The sequence below is a fragment of the Sinohyriopsis cumingii genome, chromosome 18, assembly GCF_028554795.1.
Source record: "Sinohyriopsis cumingii isolate HCF-2022 chromosome 18, ASM2855479v2, whole genome shotgun sequence".
NCBI classification, from domain to species: Eukaryota; Metazoa; Mollusca; class Bivalvia; order Unionida; family Unionidae; genus Sinohyriopsis; species Sinohyriopsis cumingii.
In genome coordinates this window covers 29,503,820-29,527,302 of record NC_142978.1, presented here as the reverse complement: position 1 = coordinate 29,527,302, position 23,483 = coordinate 29,503,820, and the positions used below count along the sequence as shown (strand labels likewise).

Here is a 23,483-nt window from a genome sequence, read left to right as displayed (position 1 = left end):
TAGATATAACTCACCTGCTGTTAAAGCAGGATGTTGTCCAAGTAACTTGATGTTTCTGTCGCAGAAATGGTCCGGTGATGTGCCATTACTACTCAAGTAAAGACGATGATGTTAGTCCCAGTGGGATTGCCCTGAACTGGTATACAATGTGGGTGAATCACAGGAATGTTCTAAAAACTTTGTGAATAGGGACACGAAGGTATGTGTCTTTCAAGTCCACATAGATGGCAAAGTCTCCCTCTTGGATGACATTTAAAATGTGCCATGGTGTTTCCATTGAGAACTAAGGTACATGAGGTCATTAAGGTCAATGATCAGGCACAGAGTGCCATTTGCCTTTGGGACCAAGAAAATTCTGGAAGAAAACCCTGGAGAAATGTTGGGATGAACATCAGTACCCTCTTGGTGCTTTATCCACTTTGGTTACAGAATAAAAGCCGCGCTCTTTGCTTGGCCTTATGGCGGTCCTATAGGAAAGTACAAGCAGAGAGCAATGAGTTGGATTCTACCAACTGCAACTAGTACCTGCAATTACAGCATTGGCCAAAGTGTGTTGAAAGGCTTTGCTCAGCACTTGGGCCATTCTTGAGATGGATTCCAATACATGCCTTGATGTATTCAGAGTGGGAGAAAAAATCGATAGAGACAAAGTCCAAGAGTGAAGCCACAGAAACAATATTGCACTCTAACTGCTCAGTGTCATAAAAGGATATCTGATTCATACATATGGAGTGTGGTTTTGGTATCCCCAGAGTGTCGATGTCACTGTCAGCTGCTTGGGTATCAAAATGAAATACTTGTGTATGGCCAAGGTAGAACCACCAACAAACTGACGATGAAGGCAGGCTAGAATGTCAATAACTGCAGAAGTAATTATGTTGGACTCCATTGCATCATAGGATCAGCATATGCATTGACCTTGATCCAGGTTGTTGATGGAGTTGGAGGAGGAGGAGGGCAGAATTCCAGGGTTCAAAGGCAGAAAACATCCTCCATGGAGGTTCAAAAGGCTGAATTTTTCTGTGACATCCGATAATCTGGAACTGATGACATCACTAAGAACAAGCAACATCTTCTATGTTGCCTGAGGTGAGGCTGAAGTACCCTGTAATGCTTGAGACTTAGCTGCGAAACAGTGATGAGGTCTGCCACTCACTAAACTCAAAGAATGCCCTGAATCAGAAACCATGACTTCAATACAATCACTTAGTAAAGAAATCTCTTCTCATAGCAGAATATAGAGCGATTACAAATTGACATCTGTTGAAACTTGAGAACAAGCAACATCTTGAATACCTCTGTTTAAACATTAGGAACTAATCCTGGCATTGTACTGAATGAGTAATGAAGTGTTATGTCAGTTAGACTGGTCCCTGCACATGTCTGCAAAAGTTGGGTTCAACATACTAGAAGTCGGGTTGTTAGTGATTGAGTTTTGTAATATTGTTGATTTGACCCTTCATGATCCCTAGCATGTGACCCATGCAGTGGAAATAGGCCATTGGAAATATGTGGCCCATGCAGTGGAAACAGGCCATTATGTGGCCCATGCTAGTCACAGTGGAAATAGGCCATTATGTGGCCCATGATAGTCATAGTGGAATTAGGCCATTATGTACTGAGGATATTATCAGGATCATCAGGTTATGATGGGTTATGGGATGTTAGATGCACGTAACTGGTCCATATGTCTTCTGAGCGAGAGGGAACATGGCTGATTGTGTAGCTCTTTCCCTTGCTGGTCCTTAATAGGAATATAGGCAAACCACAAGAAGGCAAGGTAGATAGTAGTCACCAATAATTCTATTGTGATGGCTTGTATGCTGGACTGTTTTTGAAGTGTGTCTATGTCCTGCATGTCATGGCTGAAGGGTAAGGATTGACTTATCTCCTTTGTCCACCAGAAATTCTCACACTGAGGAAAGGTCAGCATGCAGACTGGCGATGTCTTCATCCCCAGCTGCACATTTTTGTGCTTTGCCCAAAGTTCTAATGTGTAAGACAAATAGAGTAAGATGTATGAAACTGTAGCCCTGCACCTGTCTTTAGAATGCAATATCAGTGGAGAGATAAATGTTAAAAGAAACTGATAACAGACAGTCTAATAAAGCAATGAAGCACACAGGTAAAATATAATGAAAATACCACCTGTTAGGAAAAGAAGTACAAACCTGTGGGCCTGCACATGTGATGTTTGAATACAGAGTGGGCACAGAGCTATACCAAATGATGGTTACCTGGAAAAAAGTGATAGCAGATGATCTCAGTTGCAATACTACTTGTAGGGAAGGTAAAGGACAGCATTTACAGGTAGAAGACATGAAGCATGTTATTCCAAGGCTAAGGATGCCATGGTAAAGGAAACTTACAACAAACAATGATGACATTTTACATATATAAAGAGTTTCTTAAGGGCAAAAAGACATAAATGCATATCAATATTGTTGCCCGAACCTATCTTGTGAAGTTGTATAGGCTAGCTGTGCAAGTTTCTAAGTGCTCAGTAAATATGATGGAATGTTTATGCAGATAAACATCACTCAAACCTATGGAAACATGCACAAAGAAGATACAACTGAGTAAACTAAGTATAGAAAACGTGCATATACCAGAGCAGAAGAAAGACAGAAATGTGCACAAGTATCTATATTAATGACAAAATCTTTTACCTTAAAGAGAACTAAAGCACCATTATGATACTTGCAAAGAAGGTGCGATAATATCCATTATGTGGCAATTTGCTGTAGGGAAAAAGGCCCACAGTCCACGTTTTTATTTTTTTGGCATGAGAAAAAATCATTAAAGTTGGCATCTGCATGCTATGAATGCACTGGAATGGAAACTCACTGATATGTACCCATTCGTAATGGAATTTCACATATATTAGAAGGTTTTATAAGTGCTACAGACTTGCACATACAACATAATTACAGCCTGAACTGAATATGAAGTTGCCTAGGCTCCCCATGCAAGTACCTAAATGTGTGATGATGACAAAGTTTTAGCAAATTATAGAGACAGAGCTTTGTTGGCATAGGAAAAACAAAGTTGGAAATACAGATGTGAAACTCCTCCAACTTGTGATCCTGTATCTCCCATGTAGATTCTGACATCCGCAAGGTCTCTCATGACAAGAGCATGCTTCTTGGCATGAGCAGAAGTAGTAACTGAGGGGTTGAGGCATTATGCTGCCAATCCTTATACTTAAGAGGAGATCACTCTACCCAAAGACCATTTAGGTCTCCAGACAACTTTTATCTCCCTTTACCTAAGAGTAGTATCTGGGCGGGCTGGATTTGTGAGGTAGTAGTAATTCTCTTAAGGTATTATGATTGGGAAATGTATTTAAAGAAGACATTTTATTCTAGCAGAGTAGGAGTTGACTTACAAGTGCAAAGTACAAACATTTTTTGTTAAAATCTAGGGTTAATGTTGGAAACTCTAGATGTTTGCAGAGCACAAAAATATGTAAATTAAAATATTTTTTACATTTTCATGCCTCTATTCCCATTTAGATATGGTATGCACTGCATCTATTCATGGCAGTATTCATTACAAAATACTGCCTCTACAATTATTTGGAATTTAATAATTTGAAAATATTACATGTAAATTAAACACTACCTGCATGGTGAAGTGTCCATGAATGTTGTTTACTGTGGGTAAGTATATTTTCATGCAAGCCATAACAACCTGTATTTGTATTAATATTTGTGCTTGCTATATAACCACTGTCTTTGATGCAATAACAATTTTGGTTGTATTTTCATTTTCCAAATGTTAGATTTAATACCCAATGTTTCCCATGTTTTCTGCATGTGCACATGGCCCTATAAGCGCTTGGCTTGTATAGGCATAACTCAGTTTATTTTCAAGTTGACAATCTGTTTGATCAAGCTGAGAATTTACTACACGTACTTGTTCAGTGCCAAGTAAAGTTCTACAATATCCAGTTAATGTTTGTTTTCCTATGTGACAATCCTCTGATCAAGCCAGGACTTGGATACGTTCAGCCTGTGCTCAATCTCCACATATGGACACATATGTCAGTGAAGCCAAAGAAATGGAGTCAAATGATATTAATGACAAGACAATGACAATTTAACAATGACTAGTGGATGAAAATTTACTGACTAGTGGATGACAATTTACTGACTAGTTGATGACAATTTAAAATGACTAGTGGATGACAATTTACAATGACTAGATGATGACAATTTACTGACTAGATGATGACAATTTACTGACTAGTTGATGACAATTTACTGACTAGTTGATGACAATTTAAAATGACTAGTGGATGACAATTTACAATGACTAGATGATGACAATTTACAAAGACTAGATGATGACAATTTGCTGACTAGTGGATGACAATTTACTGACTAGTGGATGACAATTTACTGACTAGTGGATGACAATTTACTGACTAGTTGATGACAATTTAAAATGACTAGATGATGACAATTTACAATGACTAGTTGAAGGAGGGTTTCAGACCATGATCAATAAGGATGGATTCTAGGACTTTTTACCAGATGACAGTAGATTTGGTATAGTATATTGTGAATTATAAAAAATGTAGACTGAACTTCATTTTTTATTTGTCAGATGTGTGGAATTAACAAATTATGGGATATTGTGAATTGGATCACTCAGAACTATTTTTATACTGGAATATGTCCTGTAATTGAATTGATGGATTTATCAAACAATTAGATTTCAAATATCAAGCATTATGTATTTTAACAGATTTAATTAGAACAAATTGTATTATGTCAATTTACTTGTGACATATTCCACCCAATAAGATAACTGGTTCTCCTCTCTCTCTCTCTCGGCCTGTGTATTTTTCCAAAGTGCAACTCTAATAGGTCTTTGAAGTGCTAAAAGTGGGTGGGGTGTAGTGACTTGTAGTTGAGTCAACTTAAAATCGAGTATATATATTATCCATCAGAAGGGAACATCAGAGGACACTCCGCACCAACTAGTCATTTAAGTAACTAGGACCTTAATGAGCCATTATTACACCCATCACCCTGCAAAAGGTTAAAGATGAAGAAGCTAGGCCAAATGGAAGAACCTGAACAGAAGATCTATTGTCCCAAACAAAATCACAGAAACGACCTGTGTCCAGAGGGGAAAACCATAAAGTGGCTTTTGCTGTGATCCTGCAAGTCCTTAAACATCTTCAAGGCTGGATTCCTCCTGAGATTAAGAGATCACCATAGATACTGAGACCGTATGTTTCAATACCTTGGCCGTAGCCTCTAACAGTCCCCTCAAGGCTGCTGGAAACAAAGATTCCCCCTTCAACAAATTGAAGGATGCTGTGTAAGGCTACAGAAACTTTTGTCTTTGCCTTCAGTTCCTATGCCTTCAGAGCCATAAAAGGGGATGGCATCATGTACCTGCCAAAATTCCCACATGGGAGAGAGAGCTGAATGCAAAGTCTGGGTCTTGTGGGGCCAAGAGGCCAAGCAAACAAATGGATTCTGTACCTATTGGATGAGTCCTTGAGTGAAAGCACAGAAGAGGGGACAGGATGCCTGGCCACTCTTGGGCCTTCAAATGCCTTCTGAGTCAGCTGCATCACCACTGCCAAGTGAGGGAGCAACACCAGGTTTGCCTTCAGCTGTGCCCAAGAGAGCCTCTCTAAACTGGAGACGTCTGGCAAGTCCCAAACTTTGTCCACAACAACAAATAGGGCAACCATTGTGCATACACATGCCATGGATACAAACAGGCATCTGACACTACCCTTTTATTCTTACATTTGCCTATACTTTGAGGCATTATTAACTGCTGAAAGGAAATATATAAATACAACAATGAACCAGAACAACAAAAGGGTAGAAGATACATGAAAATAGCCCATGTACTGAGAAGAAAAAACAAATAATGTCCTTGGACTGAGAAACAATATGCAGTTAGAGTAGGTATTTGAATTATGGCCATTAAAACTTATTTTTCTGTGTTCCCTCGTTTTATAGACACTATTAAGCATTTATAATTATCAATATGAAATTTTTAATTCTCCAAGTAAAAAATATTAATATGTCCATTATTTGTTTCTTCGTGCTTGTTTAGGTTGCAATCTCTTTTGGACATTTGAAATTTGCAATTATTTTAGTTATGATACCTCAGGAATTAATTTTTATTCCTTCACAAAAATTTAACAATTTAGAGCAATTTTTGATTTAAGTACAATATCTTCTGTAATGAATTATATTTTATCTGCATGTACAGCATCAGCCAAGATTCTAAAAATGTTACATCCACCAAAAGATGTGCATACAGTTTATTAATGTCATTCACAGTTCTAAAGCAATTAAAACATCTGGTGTAATAAAAATAATATGGTCTTAAAAGATGGCATGCGTGTATCGCCCTTCAGGAATTATTTGTTTTGTTAACCACACATACTTCAACCAAAAACGTTTAAGTTAAAACATTTAGTGGAAAATATAAAATTACTTTAGTGTCATGAAAATCAAAACAGGTTATCTGCGAATACATCAAAATATGTCCATGTCCAGTGGCTTTTATACAATGGTACCAGGTTTTCACAAAGTCACTGGTTCCAAAATGTTCAAAAACAATCATCACAAATATCAACATTGCTTAATTGGCATGAAAAATCTAATTAGGTTACCGACATATACATGCAAAACGATGCAGAACAAATTTCATTTGTCAGTGTCAAATGGTTTTTATACAATGATGCTAATGGGGCTTTGCACCAAATATTTTTAGTTTAATCCTAAAATGATTTCAATTTAAAAATAATTGGAACAATTTTAGTAGCAAAATAAATCTAATAAAGTAATCTAGATATGCCCATCAAATTTGTCTTCATCAGGTACTTCTAGCATCATAATGAGCACAAGACAGACAGATGGGTGCAACCACAACATGGCACTGCTTGCAAGAGGTTTATAAAAGTCATGATACAGTTTCTAACCTTTTCTGTTGTGACACGATACACATATACACGTCCTGTCTCAGGAGCAACAACTCTTTTCTTCACAAAGTCAGAGTAGAATGGAGCTCCAACAAACAATTCATCCATCCCTTTGTTGTCAACATTGATCCCTTCAACAATGTATCCAAACTTAGAGCCACTCTGGGGTTGGTCAATGGGTATGACAGTAATATCACCATCACACTGCATTTAGAAAAAAAAATTCAGTGTAATTTGTCTATTAAATTATCATATCCTTATGCCATCTACATTAAACTGGTCAAACAAATCAAAATTTTACTGTTATGGCATCTACATTAAACCGGCCGAAAAAGTCAAAATTTTACTGTTATTATGCCATCTACATTAAACTGGTCGAAAACAAATCAAAATTGTACTGTTATTATGCCATCTACAGTAAACTGGTCAAACAAATAAAAATTTTACTGTTATTATGCCATGTACACTAAACTGGTCAAACAAATAAAAATTTTACTGTTATTATGCCATCTACATTAAACTGGTCGAACAAATCCAAATTGTACTGTTATTATGCCATCTACACTAAACTGGTCAAAACAATCAAAATTTTACTGTTATTATGCCATCTACATTAAACCATCAGAACAAATGAAAATGTTACTGTTATTATGCCATCTACATTAAGCTGGTCAAATAAATCAAAATTGTACCGTTATTATGCCATCTATAGTAAACTGGTCAAACAAATAAAATGTTTACTGTTATTATGCCATCTACATTAAACTGGTCAAACAAATAAAATTTGTAATGTTATTATGCCATCTACAGTAAACTGGTCGAAAACAAATAAAAATTTTACTGTTATTATGCCATCTACATAAAAATGGTCAAACAAATCAAAATTTTACTGTTATTATGCCATCTACATTAAACTGGTCAAACAAATCAAAATTGTACTGTTATTATGCCATCTACACTAAACTGGTCAAACAAATCAAAATTTTAATGTTATTATGCCATCTACAGTAAACTGGTCGAAAACAAATCAAAATTTTACTGTTATTATGCCGTCTACATAAAAATGGTCAAACAAATAAAAATTTTACTGTTATTATGCCATCTACAGTAAACTGGTCAAACAAATAAAAATTTTACTGTTTTTATGCCATCTACATTAAACTGGTCGAACAAATCAAAATTGTACTGTTATTATGCCGTCTACATAAAGCTGGTCAAATAAATCAAAATTTTACTGTTATCATGCCATCTACAGTAAACTTATTCAGTTCAAGACATGGATATTACAAACCATGACCCAGTGCTTACAAACATTTTCTTCAAGAGCACATTTTTCAAATTGCAGACTTGCCAACTAAATGAAAATTGAATCTGGGACAGAATTTCACACGGCAGTTAAAAGATGAAGAACGACATCTAAAGTATCATCTATTGAACTGGACCGAATGAGAGTGGACTTAACATTTAAACTTTTTCATAGGCCAATGTTCATTGTCCAAATTATTTTTTTAATTATATTAAAATATTTATCCATTAAATAACTACTTAATAAATAATAAACTGAACACAGAGCAAATCAAACACATTTCAAATCAATGTCACAATGGCAGCTGTTGATACTTGAAATGAAGAGAGTCTGTCCATGGAAAAAAGGTAAAACTTGCTACATAGGTGGCTCTGTATGCAGGTTCACCATTCAAAATTTTGTTAACATTTACAATGCATTGAATATTATTATTATTATTATTATTATTATTATTATTAACAAGATTGTTTTATGTGCACTATTCAGCAAATCATAAAATACATATATATGTTGTTTTCTCCCCAATTTTTGTTCACACAGTATTATGGTATCCTGCTCACTTTAATCCAGCCTATAATGAAACCATCACCAACTTAAAATAATCTCTGATGTTAACTTATTTTGTGTACCATGTCACAATATCTAGATTAGTCAGTCTTGCTGAGATGAAAAGACAGTCAGCTTATGTTCAAAATGATGAGAAGGGAATCAAAATAAGCAATATTTGGCAATTCTTTGTAACCTATGAACCAAAACTTTGCCTACCTTTTAGTTTTGAATATTAAATGACCCCTGATGAAAATGGCTGTAACTTGTATCTGATCTCAAAGATTAAAGTTTTCATCACACAAGTTGATGAGTATATGACACAATACCTGTCATAATGGCACAAAAGACAACTTCCATTTCTGCTGTGTGAGTATGACTACTTTTTTCCATCATCCAGCAAATTAGCTGGTTTGACCATTTACCCTAACAACAAACTGCCTCAGCTTCAAATTTGACATACATTGTGACCCCGCTATAACATGGTAGTTGAGAGCCGTAGAACCCGACCGTGTTATAGACCGAACCATGTTATAAGCAACCAGGTTAGTTAGCTGAAGAAAATGATCTATGTACTCCAAACAAATTTGTGGGTGGTGGGGCGTCGGTAATAAATGTGGGTAGCAAAATATGTGCTTCACTGGCAAAGTTACCATCTTAAACTGATGCATATTAAATTGGAAATACACCTGTAGTGAAAACAGATAAGGCATATATATTTTACTTTATTTAGAGAACCATGGAATGGTACATGTATGTGTACATGTCAACAGGACACAAATTGTATCTGCAAATGGAATACACTCCAGCCCAGTTGATCTATGTTGTGGTGTTCCACAGGGGTCTGTTATTGGACCTGTTCTCTTCATTCTTTACACTCAGTCGCTCTCAAGTTTCATAGATCATCATCCAGTGTCTCACCAATCGTATGCTGATAACCTAAAGATACAAATCTAGCCACCCAACTGAAGCTGATGCTACCATCCAAGGTGTAGAGAGGTGCATTTCTGATGTGAAATCATGGATGACATGTAACAAGCTGTAGATGAATGATGATAAAACTGAGGCCATTCTGACCACAACGCAAAGACTTTCTCATTTACATCCTTTACCTCAAACAATAAATACCAGCAACACCAACATTAAATTCACACAATCAGTATGAAACCTAGGTGTTACTCTGGACAGTACTCTCACATTGCACCAACATGTCATGAACATATGCAAGGTTGCATATCTTGAGCTGAGACGCATCAGCTCCATTCGCAAATATCTTTCAGTTGATGCCACTAAAACACTTGTGTATTCATTAGTACTTTCAAGACTGGACTATTGTAACTCAATTCTGTCTGGTTCATCTCAATGTCTACCCCAGAAACTTAAAAAAGTTCAAAACACAGCTGCTCGGATCATACTTAGAGTAACACGATCAGAGCACACCTCCCCACTGCTCTGTACCCTATACTGGCTATCCATTCGATCCAGAATCAAACACCAAATTTGTTCTCTGTGCTACGTTTCACTGTCAGACTCTAGTCAAACATACCTATCCGATCTCACCCATGTGTACACACCAGCAAGAAACTTACGCTTCTCTTCTGACAATCGTATACTCATTATTCCCACTATGAAAACAAAGTCATATCGACAGCGTTCCTTTGCATACCAGGGCCCAGCAATGTGGAATGAATTGCCCACTGAACTTAGACACAAAGACACAGTGATTACATTCAAGAGGGCTCTCAAAACTCACTTATTTCGACTGCAAGAAAAACTTAAAGACCTAATAATGTTTCCTACCTGAAATATTCTCAGCATGTTTTTTATTTTTTAATGTTTTTCTAATTTCATGGTGTTTGTTTTTGTAATAATATTATTATATGTTTTGTATCTTATAGGTATTGTCTAATGTTGTAAAACACTTAGAGCTTCTAAAGATTAGGCGCTATACAAAGTCCTCATTATTATTATTATTATTATTATTATTATACATACATGTCTTATGTATAGCATGAATAGAGTATCAACACCGTGTACTCACATGTGAATCTCATCACATATATTGAAACCACAATACAAGTAATTCCATTGAAAAAATGCACACAGATTAAAAATATTCAATAATTTTGTCACAGGTCATATAGGTCTGAATTCAGTGGATAAACATAGCACAATCACACAAGAAAAGATGATGCACCTTACTCTTCAGTACGTCCCATGTCGGTAAAAGTTAGTTTGCATTTTAAGCCACAATTGGTAGCATTTATAAGCACAAACGTTTTCAATACAAAAAGGAAACTTTCACAGCATAGTAAACGCGTTCCAGTCATGTTGGGAAATGAAAAAGTCTGGTACTGACTTCCTTTGAAGAAAAGTTCTTTGTTTTTATTGAAGATTGTAGGTGGCTTTCCTTGATGAAGTGCATGCGTTATTGAAGTCACCGCTAAAGGCCAGCTTTGAAGAACAAAACAAATGCCCATATCTTATTGTGGCAGCAACATCAATAAATTGTATTTCATGATTGAGATTGATTTTTTTTTTCCATTTGCTTAGTATGTTTTCATAACAGTCAGTACTTCAAAGGTAATGTTTTCTTTGAAATTTCAGCAAACTATTTTATCTGGGTACATTTTTAAAAAAGGAATTGGCCGTTGTTTGGTCCATTATAGTTACAGTTCCTCTCTGCATATTGAATAAACGAGCAAGTAAGATTTTTTAAATTTTTTTTACATTTGTGGTAGCGGAGTGATGATGCCTTTGACTCAATTTAAAAAAGGGTCAATGAACGATAGAGATAGAGCTGTTCTGGTCTGATGACATGGATTAGTACAGAACATGTGGGTGTTCTGATGGATTTAATTCTGAGTGGAAAGAATATGAAGTTTACGTCCATCCACAGACAACTGTTGGTCTATGTAAATATGTTAATTACTAGCAAGTGGCTGAAAATCTGACAGAAGATAGATTATAAGATAATGCCTCGTCCGATTGATATCCACTACCAGAAATGTCAACAACAAAATAAAAAGCGGATATCTCACAACATACAGTACTCATGCTCGATGTCAACATAAGCGAATTATGATATAACAATGAGTATATGGCCTTTTAGCCCTTCGATACGCATGTAGCAAACTTACCCAGTGCAGTGCACTATAAACAGAACATATGTTACCTATCCAACTCCATACACATAGGCCTGCCTGTTAACTGTTAAGCAATGTAGTTTATGTTACGTTTAAAAGCAATTTTAACCATTTTTACATTTTTGGTACACATTTATTATGTATGGAAAATTTTAAGAGTAAAGTCAGATCGTTATAGCTGTGTAATTATTTTCTATGGAACAATTTTTATGTGCATTAAAATCTTGAGAGAACTTGTTCTCCGTCAAGTCAGTGAAGCCGTATGACCAACCATAGCTGCCATTTCTCATACATATGGTGATTATAAGCGAGAAAACAAATGTTTGCTCATCGATTCATGTGATGTACCTTTATCTAAACAATGCCTCCCTTACGGAACAAAATTTTAGTTTGCATCGGATGAGCAGTTACTGCAAATATGCTCCAGTGACTACTTAAGATGGGGAGAAACCATTGTTTAGTTAGTAAAGACCTGGCCACATAAAGTAGATGCTGAGTACACACATGATATTTACATAGAAAATTTGATGGGGGGGGGATAGGTATAAAAATGGTCTTCATGACCAGGTGACCACTGTGTAACAACTACCATTAGGAAAGGTGTGACTAATATGAGTGAGGTCTTGTAAAACAGTGGTAAATAGAGAAAGTACCGTACATAAAGATTTTTTTTTTAAATCTGAAAATAATGAGTTAAAAAAGACAAAAATGTACTGATGTTGTCTCTCCAAAGTTGAGGGCATTCTTCACTGTGAAATCAGCCATACTCAAGACTTCAACCTGAAAAAGAAAAGGAACTCTTGTTTTGGAAATATAATATCAGTAAAAAAAGAAACATCAGCATTTCCCCTCCATACTTTCATGTTTGTAAATGTATGATACTCAGTGAGAAAGATAATGTCATATCTCTTTTTTTGCTCTAAAGTTATGACTAACTTTAAATTTGTGGTGGGGTGAATTGGAGAAATAAAAGCAATAAAACAAAACATACTCATGACATTGATTTGTCACCATAACATGTTAATTATATACATACTAAAATTAGGTCATTTACAACATTTATATACATACTAAAATTAGGTCATTTGCAACATTATTTATACAATATATTCCTGTCAAACATTTTCCACAGATAAAAAATAAATTGAAGTAATCTTAATATGGTTGAAAATAGCTTTTATAGAACGTTATACCCTGTTTGACTGACAAATATGGTTTCATTCTGGATAATAACCACATCAAATGATTTATTTTCTTTTACACAGAGCCTGTATCTGTTCATAACATTGCAAATTGTTGTAAACAATTACAGAATTTTGTCTAGGGCTGCAATTTGTGTTCATGAATTGTTCTATTTAAGACTTGTGGTATAATTTTCCAAATTTTCGTGGTATAATTTTCCAAATTTTCTCTCCTTTGTTTATTAGTATTGGTTAAAACATTTTAGTATTTGAGTATTTATCTTTATACCATTATCCTTACACCAGGAATCTAATTTAACCAAAGCCAATAGTAACAATGCCTCTAAGTCTGATTTGGATTGTTTACCATCAGACAGGGTAGTATCATCTGCATACAGATCAGTGGAGGAAATATAGTTACCAAATTTAAAGGCAGAGTGGACCCAGTAGAGAACCCTGTTGTTCTTGCCATGTTATTGATTCCTCTTTAGAAAGGTTGTCATTTACTACCAAACACCATGATCAAAAGTAGTAGGTATACTGATGCTGTATAACATTTATACATCTTCAATTTATCGATAAGAATATAATGATCTACAAGGTCAAAAGCCATTAAATGGTCAAGGTCAAAAGCCATCCAATGGTACACAAGTATTAGTCCCATCAATTCATCAGACTGGTTTTGGTGATGCATGTTGTGGTTTGATATGTACATGTACATCATAAAATTATCATTTGATAGTGCAAGTAAGACTGGCCTGAAATTATTTATATTGATTATGAAAGGGGGTAACTTTAGGTATTGATAATGATATGGGGAAAACAGAGGAGGATTTGCTCATATTGCTGACTGCAGCAGGTGTGATCCAATATTGTCCAAACCGAATGCTTTGCTTATATCAGCAGTTTGTAGGAATATCCGAACTTTACTAGCTGATATGGCAGGAACAAAAAAAATTTGCTTTTGGAATAAAAAAAATGTATGAAATAATTTCATTGTTCATGGTGATGAAAATTTAAAATTGGTTCCATTATTTCTGATGAAAAATTAATTGAAAGAGTTTGCAATTTCTTCATCATTATTAATGACTTGACCATAATTTAGTTGTTGAATATATGAAGATGTAAAAAAATACACTTTTGCCATGCCTAGTTCACTCAAAATCTTCCAAATAGAAAGCCAGCCCATTGACAATACTGAACTTTCCATGTGTTTAATTTGCCAAAGAAGTCACATCCTTGTGCATAGTGGAAGCACTGCTGAATACTGTCATAGTGCTTGTTGCTTTTGTGACTTACTTTACATTCAGAAAAGAGATTATTTGAGTTTGTAATATGTCTATATGACTAGACTACCATATTTACCATATATATTGGGACATGATAATATAATTAATTTTTTTTCTGTCCCAGAACTTAGGGTGAAACTTTTTTCAACTATATGTTGGATTGTCTATAAGACAATTGTTAAAAGTGTGAGAATTAGCACGACTGGTGCAGATATTTAAAAAATCTAACTTTAGACATTGCAGTTTTTGTTTCAGGGGATATGTTGCATCCAATGATAATTTTTCACAGTATGAGAAAGCTAAAAACATATTCATGCACCAAAAGAATGGCTTGTATGTGTGCAGGAGAAGGGTTGAGTTTACTAGATGCTGCTGCAGTGGATTAAAGAATTTTATCTCAAGTACACAGTTTTACATTTTTTTAAATAACATTTCATTTGGAGTGTATTTACCAGCATGTAATTTTCAAATGATTTAAAAGGTGTCCCACAACTTATGACTTGAAAAAAACCAATGTGCCAAAAAACATACAGTGCACTAAAAAATTACTATAAAAATCAATTGATGGTCTCCCAACAAATACGGTAAATACAGTACATTTATGACACCATTTATGTTCTTCACCAATAATTATGGATTGTGTCCCATTTTCTATATAGATGACACATTTCCTTAACAGTATCTGTCCCGATAAACTTGTGTAATTGTGCACGTCACAATTCAAGTCAGCTGCAAGTTTCCCGATGACTTTATATGTGTCCCACACACTGCAGACTCCTCAGTCTCAGATTTGTGTTTTGTCAATACTAAAAAATTCTATATTCCTCAGTCTCCCTCCCCCTCCTGGTTATTAAAATCATATTTGAACTTTTCAAACCAAATTGTCCTCAACCAATCCTCTCATCTTTTAAGGGTAAATTCAACAAAATATGAGCCTCCTATTGTGGTCGTATGTCTCTGTATATCTATGTTCAGAAAGAAAGAGACACTGACACTGTATCACCACATATCAAAATATTGTTATAAGGCAATGCCTTCTTTCTTACCACAAAAATTGCAGCACACTCAATCTCTGAACTACATTGAAACTTCCTAGCAACTCTGTCCACAAAGAAAGCCTTGAAAAACTTAAAATCTGACAACATGTTACCAGTAATATCTCAGATCTTACATAAATTTTAGTTGCCTGTAAAAATACTGTGTACTGTTGGCTGCCTATTCATATCATATTGATATTAAGGTTAATGAAAAGGCAGATAAAGCAGCCAAAGCTGCACTGCTATCACTTGTCTCTGTAGAGAAGATTCCAAATACATTGGCATTCGCTATCTACTTGGCAAAATATTTGAAAAGAAAACTCAACTAACAAGCTTCAGAATATCAACCCTTCACTAAAAAGTGGAATCCTAGGACAATTACAGAGACAAAGTAGTAATATGCCAGTCATGTATAGAACACAAATAACCCATGTATATTTCCTTAAGGGTGAATCTTGCCAGTGACCACATGCAGTAGAACAATCTAGTCAAGTGAATCTACTTCCACCTTTTGAGACATAATTTGTTTGTGTGTGTGAACTCTTAGCTTCATGGAAAATCTTTTTCAGGGAATACTGTGCATTTAACAAGTTTTGAATTATATTGTAAGGACTTTATGCTTTACCATTATCTTTTGTTTGATATACCTTTCAATGAATTAACATCTCTTTGTTTTGTAATTTATCTCTTGTACTTTTTTATTTCTCTGGAAAAAATTGTCTTTATAATTTTTGTATTTTTTGTCTTTGTAATCTTTTATCTTTATCCCATTAAACCCAATAACACACACACACACACACACACACACACACACACACACAAACACACACATACATACAGTTTCATTAATATATTAATCTGCTAATGAATCAAAGACCTTGCAAGTTAACCAACAATAAAGTAAACTGGATCTGCCAAACAGCCAAATGCAAGAGTCAATAAATCTGTCAGTAGGATGCCCTGTCAATAGGATGCCTCTGTCGGTAGGATGCCTCTGTCAGTAGGGTGCCTCTCTTGAAATCTCTACCTTGTTGATGACTGAATATTTTATGAAAACACCTGTTTCAAAGTTTCTCAACTTTTTGTATCTTAAGTCATAATTGAATGCACGTCAGAGTCATTTCTCCAATACTGTCATGCCAGAATAATTTGTGTCAAAGATGGTTGAATTCTGTTCAGTGCATTTTTGTGATAAAATTGTGTAAAGAAGTCTCTGTATTTAGTAACATCATATTTGATGGCTGAAGAGCATCATTTGTATAACGCCGAATGCATTCAAGCTAGAGCGGTCATGTTTTGTCAAATTCTCATAAGCAACTATTTACATAAAGTTATTAAAGGTTTTTCTATTTTTAGCAACATCAGCCATATATGATGGCAGATTGGCATTGCATACGAGCATAAAGCCCTTCATGAAAGAATGCTTTACTTGAAATGTTGCCAGATCTCTTTTACTTGTTTTTTGTTAAAGAGGTTATTCAATTTAATTTCCATTTTAGCAATGGTGGCCGTATTTATGGTGGGTCAATATACTTTCCATATATTTGTAAGCCCTTATTAATAGAATGCTTTCTGTCAAATTTGGCCAAGTTCTGCTGGAAATATATCATTTAAATTCTTTTCCATAAAGCCTGCCATGCTGTTTTCTGTAAAGACTGATCAAATTCTGTTGAGCAGTATTTCAGAAGAATTTGATTAACAACTGAAAAATCAGATTCTGTTCAATAGTATTGAATAAGAGGTAATTTAGATGTTTTTCTATTTTGTAGCAATGTTTGCCATGTTTTGATTTTGGATTGGCATTATTTGTAAACAAAATAATCTTAAAGGCCTTTATGCCTATATGTTTTGCACCAAGTATGGTTAAAATTGGTTTGGAAGTTTTTGAATAACAATATCTGATTGATAACAGATGGATATCTATTTGTGATAATGGTGGCTACATGTTGGCAGCAGATCAGCATCATCTGTGCAAATCTGAAAGGCCAGGGTGATTTCTGTCAGACTTTATTAAATTCTAGTTAGTAGCTTTACAAAAGAAGTCTTATAGACAGCCACACTTGACGGTCATTCAACATCATTTATATAAACCTGAAACACCTTATAGCAGGATGTGCTGTGCCTAGTTTAACTGTAATTGGTATAAAACAAATGAAAACATCAGTTCTTGATAGATAGACAATGGGGTACATAAATATGATGGCTGAAGGGTCAAATCATTAACTCACTTTGAATGGTGGCTAGGTGAGCTAATAAAACTAGAAATGTACTATATACCATCAATGCACCATCAATATGAGACATCTAATAGTCCTCGTCAAACAGGGGCCACAACTCCAAAACATTTTGCCAGAAAGCATTAACAATTAAAGATTTCGTTCACTTAGGTTTTTTAATATTAGGCCTTATATCCAATCTGGTTTTAATTTATGAAGTCCTTTCAAAGTCATTAAGCAGAAATTGAAGGGCAAAGTTCTAAGTCATGCAGAGACTACAACAGTCATTACTGTCAAATGTTCTTTAAAAGGTGAATAACTTGACCTAGGTTTTCATACAAAGTGTCATGCTAAATTTGATATCAATGCATGAAGTCATCTTGAGTGGAAACAAAGGTGAAAGGCCATTTAGTGAACTCTATTCAATTTGGCTAGAAAATAGAAAAAAACTAACACTGCCTTATTGTAAAAACTTATACCAAGTTTTACTTTGATCCATTTAGTGCTTTAAACATCAGTGAGTGGAAATAAAATTTCTGATTGATAGAATGTTATGGAATGGACAGACATGTGCAATATTGTATAGTCCATCCATATACATGGTAGATACATTAAAACTAACTTAATGAAGTAAAGAATGACAAGAAGGATATTAATATGAAATTTGCAAAATCTAGGAGATGCAAGTACTGTTTCAACCACACCTGTACTGACTGACCAAATGCATATACTTACTGGGCACAACTTAATATAGTGGAGGAATACATGAGGACAACCATTACATTGCAAGTCTTCATGGAAATATTATACACAGCAGCAAGTTTACATTTTGAACATGTACAGAGGAAGTGTTTTTCCATTGTGAGGGTTGCAATCGTTTTATAACTACAGTGTATCAAAAACATATTTTCACTGATGAATTTGTAATTGGAACAATTAATATTATCTGCCACCCTTGACTTTATTGTTTTGAATTGTGCTTTCTCCGCTGAAGTACTAAATGGAGTTAATTATAATAAACCAGAAACAGAAAAGGAAACCAAGACTTTATCAAGCAGAACCACTATAGTGGGGCATGTCTTTCACAGAAGATACATGTTACCATAACAGCTTGCTGTTGTAATTAGAGTACAGAGAATGTTACAATAAGTGCATGCTGTTGTAATTAAAGTATAGAGTATGTTACCATAAGACCATGCTGTTGTAATTAAAGTATAGAGTATGTTACCATAACAGCTTTCTGTTGTAATTAAAGTATAGAGTACATTACCATAAGATCATGCTGTTGTAATTAAAGTATAGAGTATGTTACCATAGGAGCTTGCTGTTGTAATTAAAGTATAGAGTATGTTACCATAAGAGCTTGCTGTTGTGATTAAAGTATAGAGTAAGTTACCATAAGAGCTTGCTGTTGTAATTAAAGTATAGAGTATGTTACCATAAGAGCTTGCTGTTGTAATTAAAGTATAGAGTAAGTTACCATAAGAGCTTGCTGTTGTAATTATAGCATAGAGTATGTTACCATAGGAGATTGCTGTTGTAATTAAAGTATAGAGTAAGTTACCATAAGAGCTTGCTGTTGGAATTAAAGTATAGAGTAGGTTACCATAAGAGCTTGCTGTTGTAATTAAAGTATAGAGTATGTTACCATAAGAGCTTGCTGTTGTAATTAAAGTATAGAGTATGTTACCATAAGAGCTTGCTGTTGTAATTAAAGTATAGAGTAATTTACCATAAGAGCTTGCTGTTGTAATTAAAGTATAGAGTATGTTACCATAGGAGCTTCCTGTTGTAATTAAAGTATAGAGTATGTTACCATAGGAACTTGCTGTTGTAATTAAAGTATAGAGTATGTTACCATAGGAACTTGCTGTTGTAATTAAAGTATAGAGTGTGTTACCATAAGAACTTGCTGTTGTAATTAAAGTATAGAGTAAGTTACCATAAGAGCTTGCTGTTGTAATTATAGCATAGAGTATGTTACCATAGGAGATTGCTGTTGTAATTAAAGTATAGAGTAAGTTACCATAAGAGCTTGCTGTTGGAATTAAAGTATAGAGTAGGTTACCACAAGAGCTTGCTGTTGTAATTAAAGTATAGAGTATGTTACCATAAGAGCTTGCTGTTGTAATTAAAGTATAGAGTATGTTACCATAAGAGCTTGCTGTTGTAATTAAAGTATAGAGTAATTTACCATAAGAGCTTGCTGTTGTAACTAAAGTATAGAGTATGTTACCATAGGAGCTTCCTGTTGTAATTAAAGTATAGAGTATGTTACCATAGGAACTTGCTGTTGTAATTAAAGTATAGAGTATGTTACCATAAGGGCTTGCTGTTGTAATTAAAGTATAGACTATGTTACCATAAGAACTTGCTGTTGTAATTAAAGTATAGAGTATGTTACCATAGGAGCTTCCTGTTGTAATTAAAGTATAGAGAACGTTGCCATAGGAGCTTGCTGTTGTAATTAAAGTATAGAGTATGTTACCATAAGAGCTTGCTGTTGTAATTAAAGTATAGAGAATGTTACCATAGGAGCTTGCTGTTGTAATTAAAGTATAGAGTAGGTTACCATACGAGCTTGCTGTTGTACTTACAGTATATAGTAGGTTACCATAAGAGCTTGCTTTTGTGATTAAAGTATAGAGAATGTTACCATAGGAGCTTGCTGTTGTAATTAAAGTATAGAGTATATTGCCATAAGACCATGCTGTTTTAATTAAAGTATAGAGCATGTTACCATAAGAGCTTGCTGTTGTAATTAAAATAAAGTAAAGAGTATTTACTCTTCCAGTAAATCCCCGTTGATCTGGGTGATAATTTGGAATTCCAGCTGTCAAACTTCCATGCTCCTTGAAGGCTGCAGTTGTCAAGGAAAAGCCTGGAATATAATGGATGGATCTAAAGAATCTGACTTTTCCCAATTTTATTCTTGTCTATAAAACTGACAAATCACTTACTTCATATAGAAATAAAATAACATATGCAAACATTGAAAGAGCTCTTGACACATATCCAAACATAGGTAGCCATTCAAAAATAATAGTTGGAAGATATTTATAAAACATAATATGTGTGGCTGGTTATTAATTTTAATTTTAATGAGGGCAACACTTAACTGCTTTTTTACGCTGTTGTCTCTTCTCCTGGCATGATGATCCCATAATGGCTGTCAAGAAAAACTTCATAGCTTTTTTTCAGTACAAATACAAATCAGGCATAAATACCTTTGCTCTGGTGCTCCACTGAACTAGGAGAAAGTGGAAAGAGGACGCCAAAATGCGCCTTTCATGAGATCATCCAGAAAGCAATGATTAATAAAGGAGCAAAATCTACCAATAGCTCAAACTTTAAGGCTTTTGATTCACATGAAGGATCTCTATCAATGAGAAGCTCTTCTCATAGTCAGCCTAATTCACCTAAAACATAGTGGAAATTGATATATCACATGTACCTTTGAGAGGGAGAAAGACACTTTCGTTTAGCCAAATAGAAACATAATGTTCATAATTGACAGTGAAGTCCATCATCCCTAGTAAAAACAACACTGTGTAGCTGATTCTTGGTCAGAAAACCAGGTTTGCACAGACTGAAATGTTGTTGCCATTAAAATGAAGGAAACAACATGCAATAAGGCATGAGTTTCACCCCTTCTCATAGCCCCTCTTCTAGCTCTGAAACCAATCAGGCATGAATTTCACCCCTCTCCTAGCTCTGAAACCAATCAGGCATGAATTTCACTCCTTCTCCTAGCTATTAAACTAATAAGGCATGAATTTCACCCCTTCTCCAAGCTTTTAAACCAATCAGACATGAATTTCACCACTTCACCATTTCTCCTAGCTCTTAAACCAATCAGACATGAATTTCACCCCCTCTCCTACTTCTTAACCCAATCAGGCATGAATTTCTCTTCACCATTTCCCCTAGCTCTTAAACCAATCAGACATAATGTTCACTTCTTCTAGCTCTTAAACCAATAAAGCATGAATTTCTATCCTTCTCCTAGCTCTTGAACCAATCAGGCATAAATTTCACCCCTTCTTTTAGCCCTCAAACCAATCAGGCATTAATTTCAACCCTTCTCCTAGCTCTCAAACCAATCAGGCATGAATTTCCCTTCTTTTCCTAGCTCTTAAACCAATTAGGTAGGAATTTCACCCCTTCTCCTAGCTCTTAACCCAATCAGGCATGAATTTCAACCACTCTCCTACCTCTTAACCCAATCAGGCATGAATACTTCAACCAATTAGAAATGAATTTTACTCCTTCTGCTAACTGACACTAATGAAAAAAAGAAAAATGAGATTCTCGAAAGAAATCTCACTCTTAGGCACATGAAAACCACCAAAGAAAAAATTAAATGTTCCAATCAGGCATTATTGAGCAAGAGGCTGGCCTCAAGAATTCAAAATACCTGATAAGCACTTCACAGTGTTTGAAAGAGGTGCTTTATAAACATTCATTTTCCTCAGAATGGAAGAGAAAAAGGTTCCAAGCCAAAGAGAAGCAGATTAGGCCATTGCTCTGTTGACTGTCCCATTTACATAAAACCTTCCACCTGGCATTGTAAACCTGGAGTATGACTGCCTCCTAACATGAGTGATGCAGTATGCAATCCTGCTTGAAAACTGATCTTATCAAACAGATGATTTGATATGAGCCAGCAAAAAAGGTGGAGTATTTGTGGATTGTTATGAAAAAGGATAATCTGTGCTAACAGCAGATTCCTCATCAGTGGTAACTCCCTTGTGGTGTCCATCAACATACTGAGATTGCTATACCATGACCACTGGTGCCACAAGATGAACACCGCAGATGAAGTCCTCACTATTTGAAGAACTTGAGGGATTATTCTGAAAGGTGGGAAGATGTATGAATTCAGTGTCAGACTGTATAGTGTCCACCTCAGCATGTGCTCTGTCATGACCTTGGGGATATATAAAGTGGTACCTTGGTTTTAAACCTTCTTGCCAACAAGTGTACTATTCACTTTACCTGCAGCTAAAGAGATTCTCTGATATGCATGGATACATAAAACATTCTGTGAGGATTGTACATAATTATGCTGACAGGCTGGCACTAGAATCTTCCTTTTGCTTGCAGTGGACTAAAGCTGTTATTCTACTACAGTTTTCTCCTTGCACCTCGTGATCAAATAAAATATACCTTGCTATAAGAGAGAGAGGGGGTAGGATGATTATAATATGTATTATTTTAGTTACCTGAAAACTGTGATCTTACTCATTTACAAGGGCAATACTATATTCCAGTTTCAATCAAAACCACTGTGTAAACAATTGCATCTAGTCCTAATTTCAACATCCATTGTCCCAAGAAAAATATGGTTTTGCAACATATTTACATGTTAATTAAATATGCTATAGCTTTGGTCAGGTCATCCCATCTTAAACCTGTTTAAGGGAAAAACTTGGCAACCAATAGGGAAATGAGGCTACCCATAGAGTATTGTGAATAAGGTACTGTGTAATGCAAGGAAACACTTATGTAAGTTTCTCAACCAGTTACACATTTTTAACCCTCTAAAAGAAGTGTCAGTAAAAGTAATAACTAGCATGAAATGAATTAGGTATTTTTAGCTACATTTAATGTGTGTAGCTTCAACAAATTTTCAGTCATTCTGCTACAATGTCTGCAGTGTGGCAATTTAAAATGATTTTAGTACCACATACATGTAGCATGATGTCCCACCCAGTCACATTATCCTGGCACCATGCCAACCAGTCCTAACACTAACCCCATAATGCTGAGCACCAAGTGAAGCAGCTACTAGTATC

General features: G+C 35.1%; 1 protein-coding gene across 1 annotated transcript in view; it reads right to left on the bottom strand.

The window, feature by feature from the left end:
- The window catches only part of LOC149776299 (integrin alpha-V-like), a 165,587-nt gene that overhangs the window by 71,865 nt on the left and 70,239 nt on the right, over positions 1-23,483 (bottom strand). Inside the window, exons 8-10 of the mRNA XM_089942773.1 lie at positions 20,472-20,566; positions 12,677-12,742; positions 6,965-7,168 (exon numbers count right to left, since the gene is read on the bottom strand). Of these exons, the coding sequence (XP_089798899.1) occupies positions 6,965-7,168; positions 12,677-12,742; positions 20,472-20,566 (365 nt within the window). The remainder of the gene's footprint in view (positions 1-6,964; positions 7,169-12,676; positions 12,743-20,471; positions 20,567-23,483) is intronic.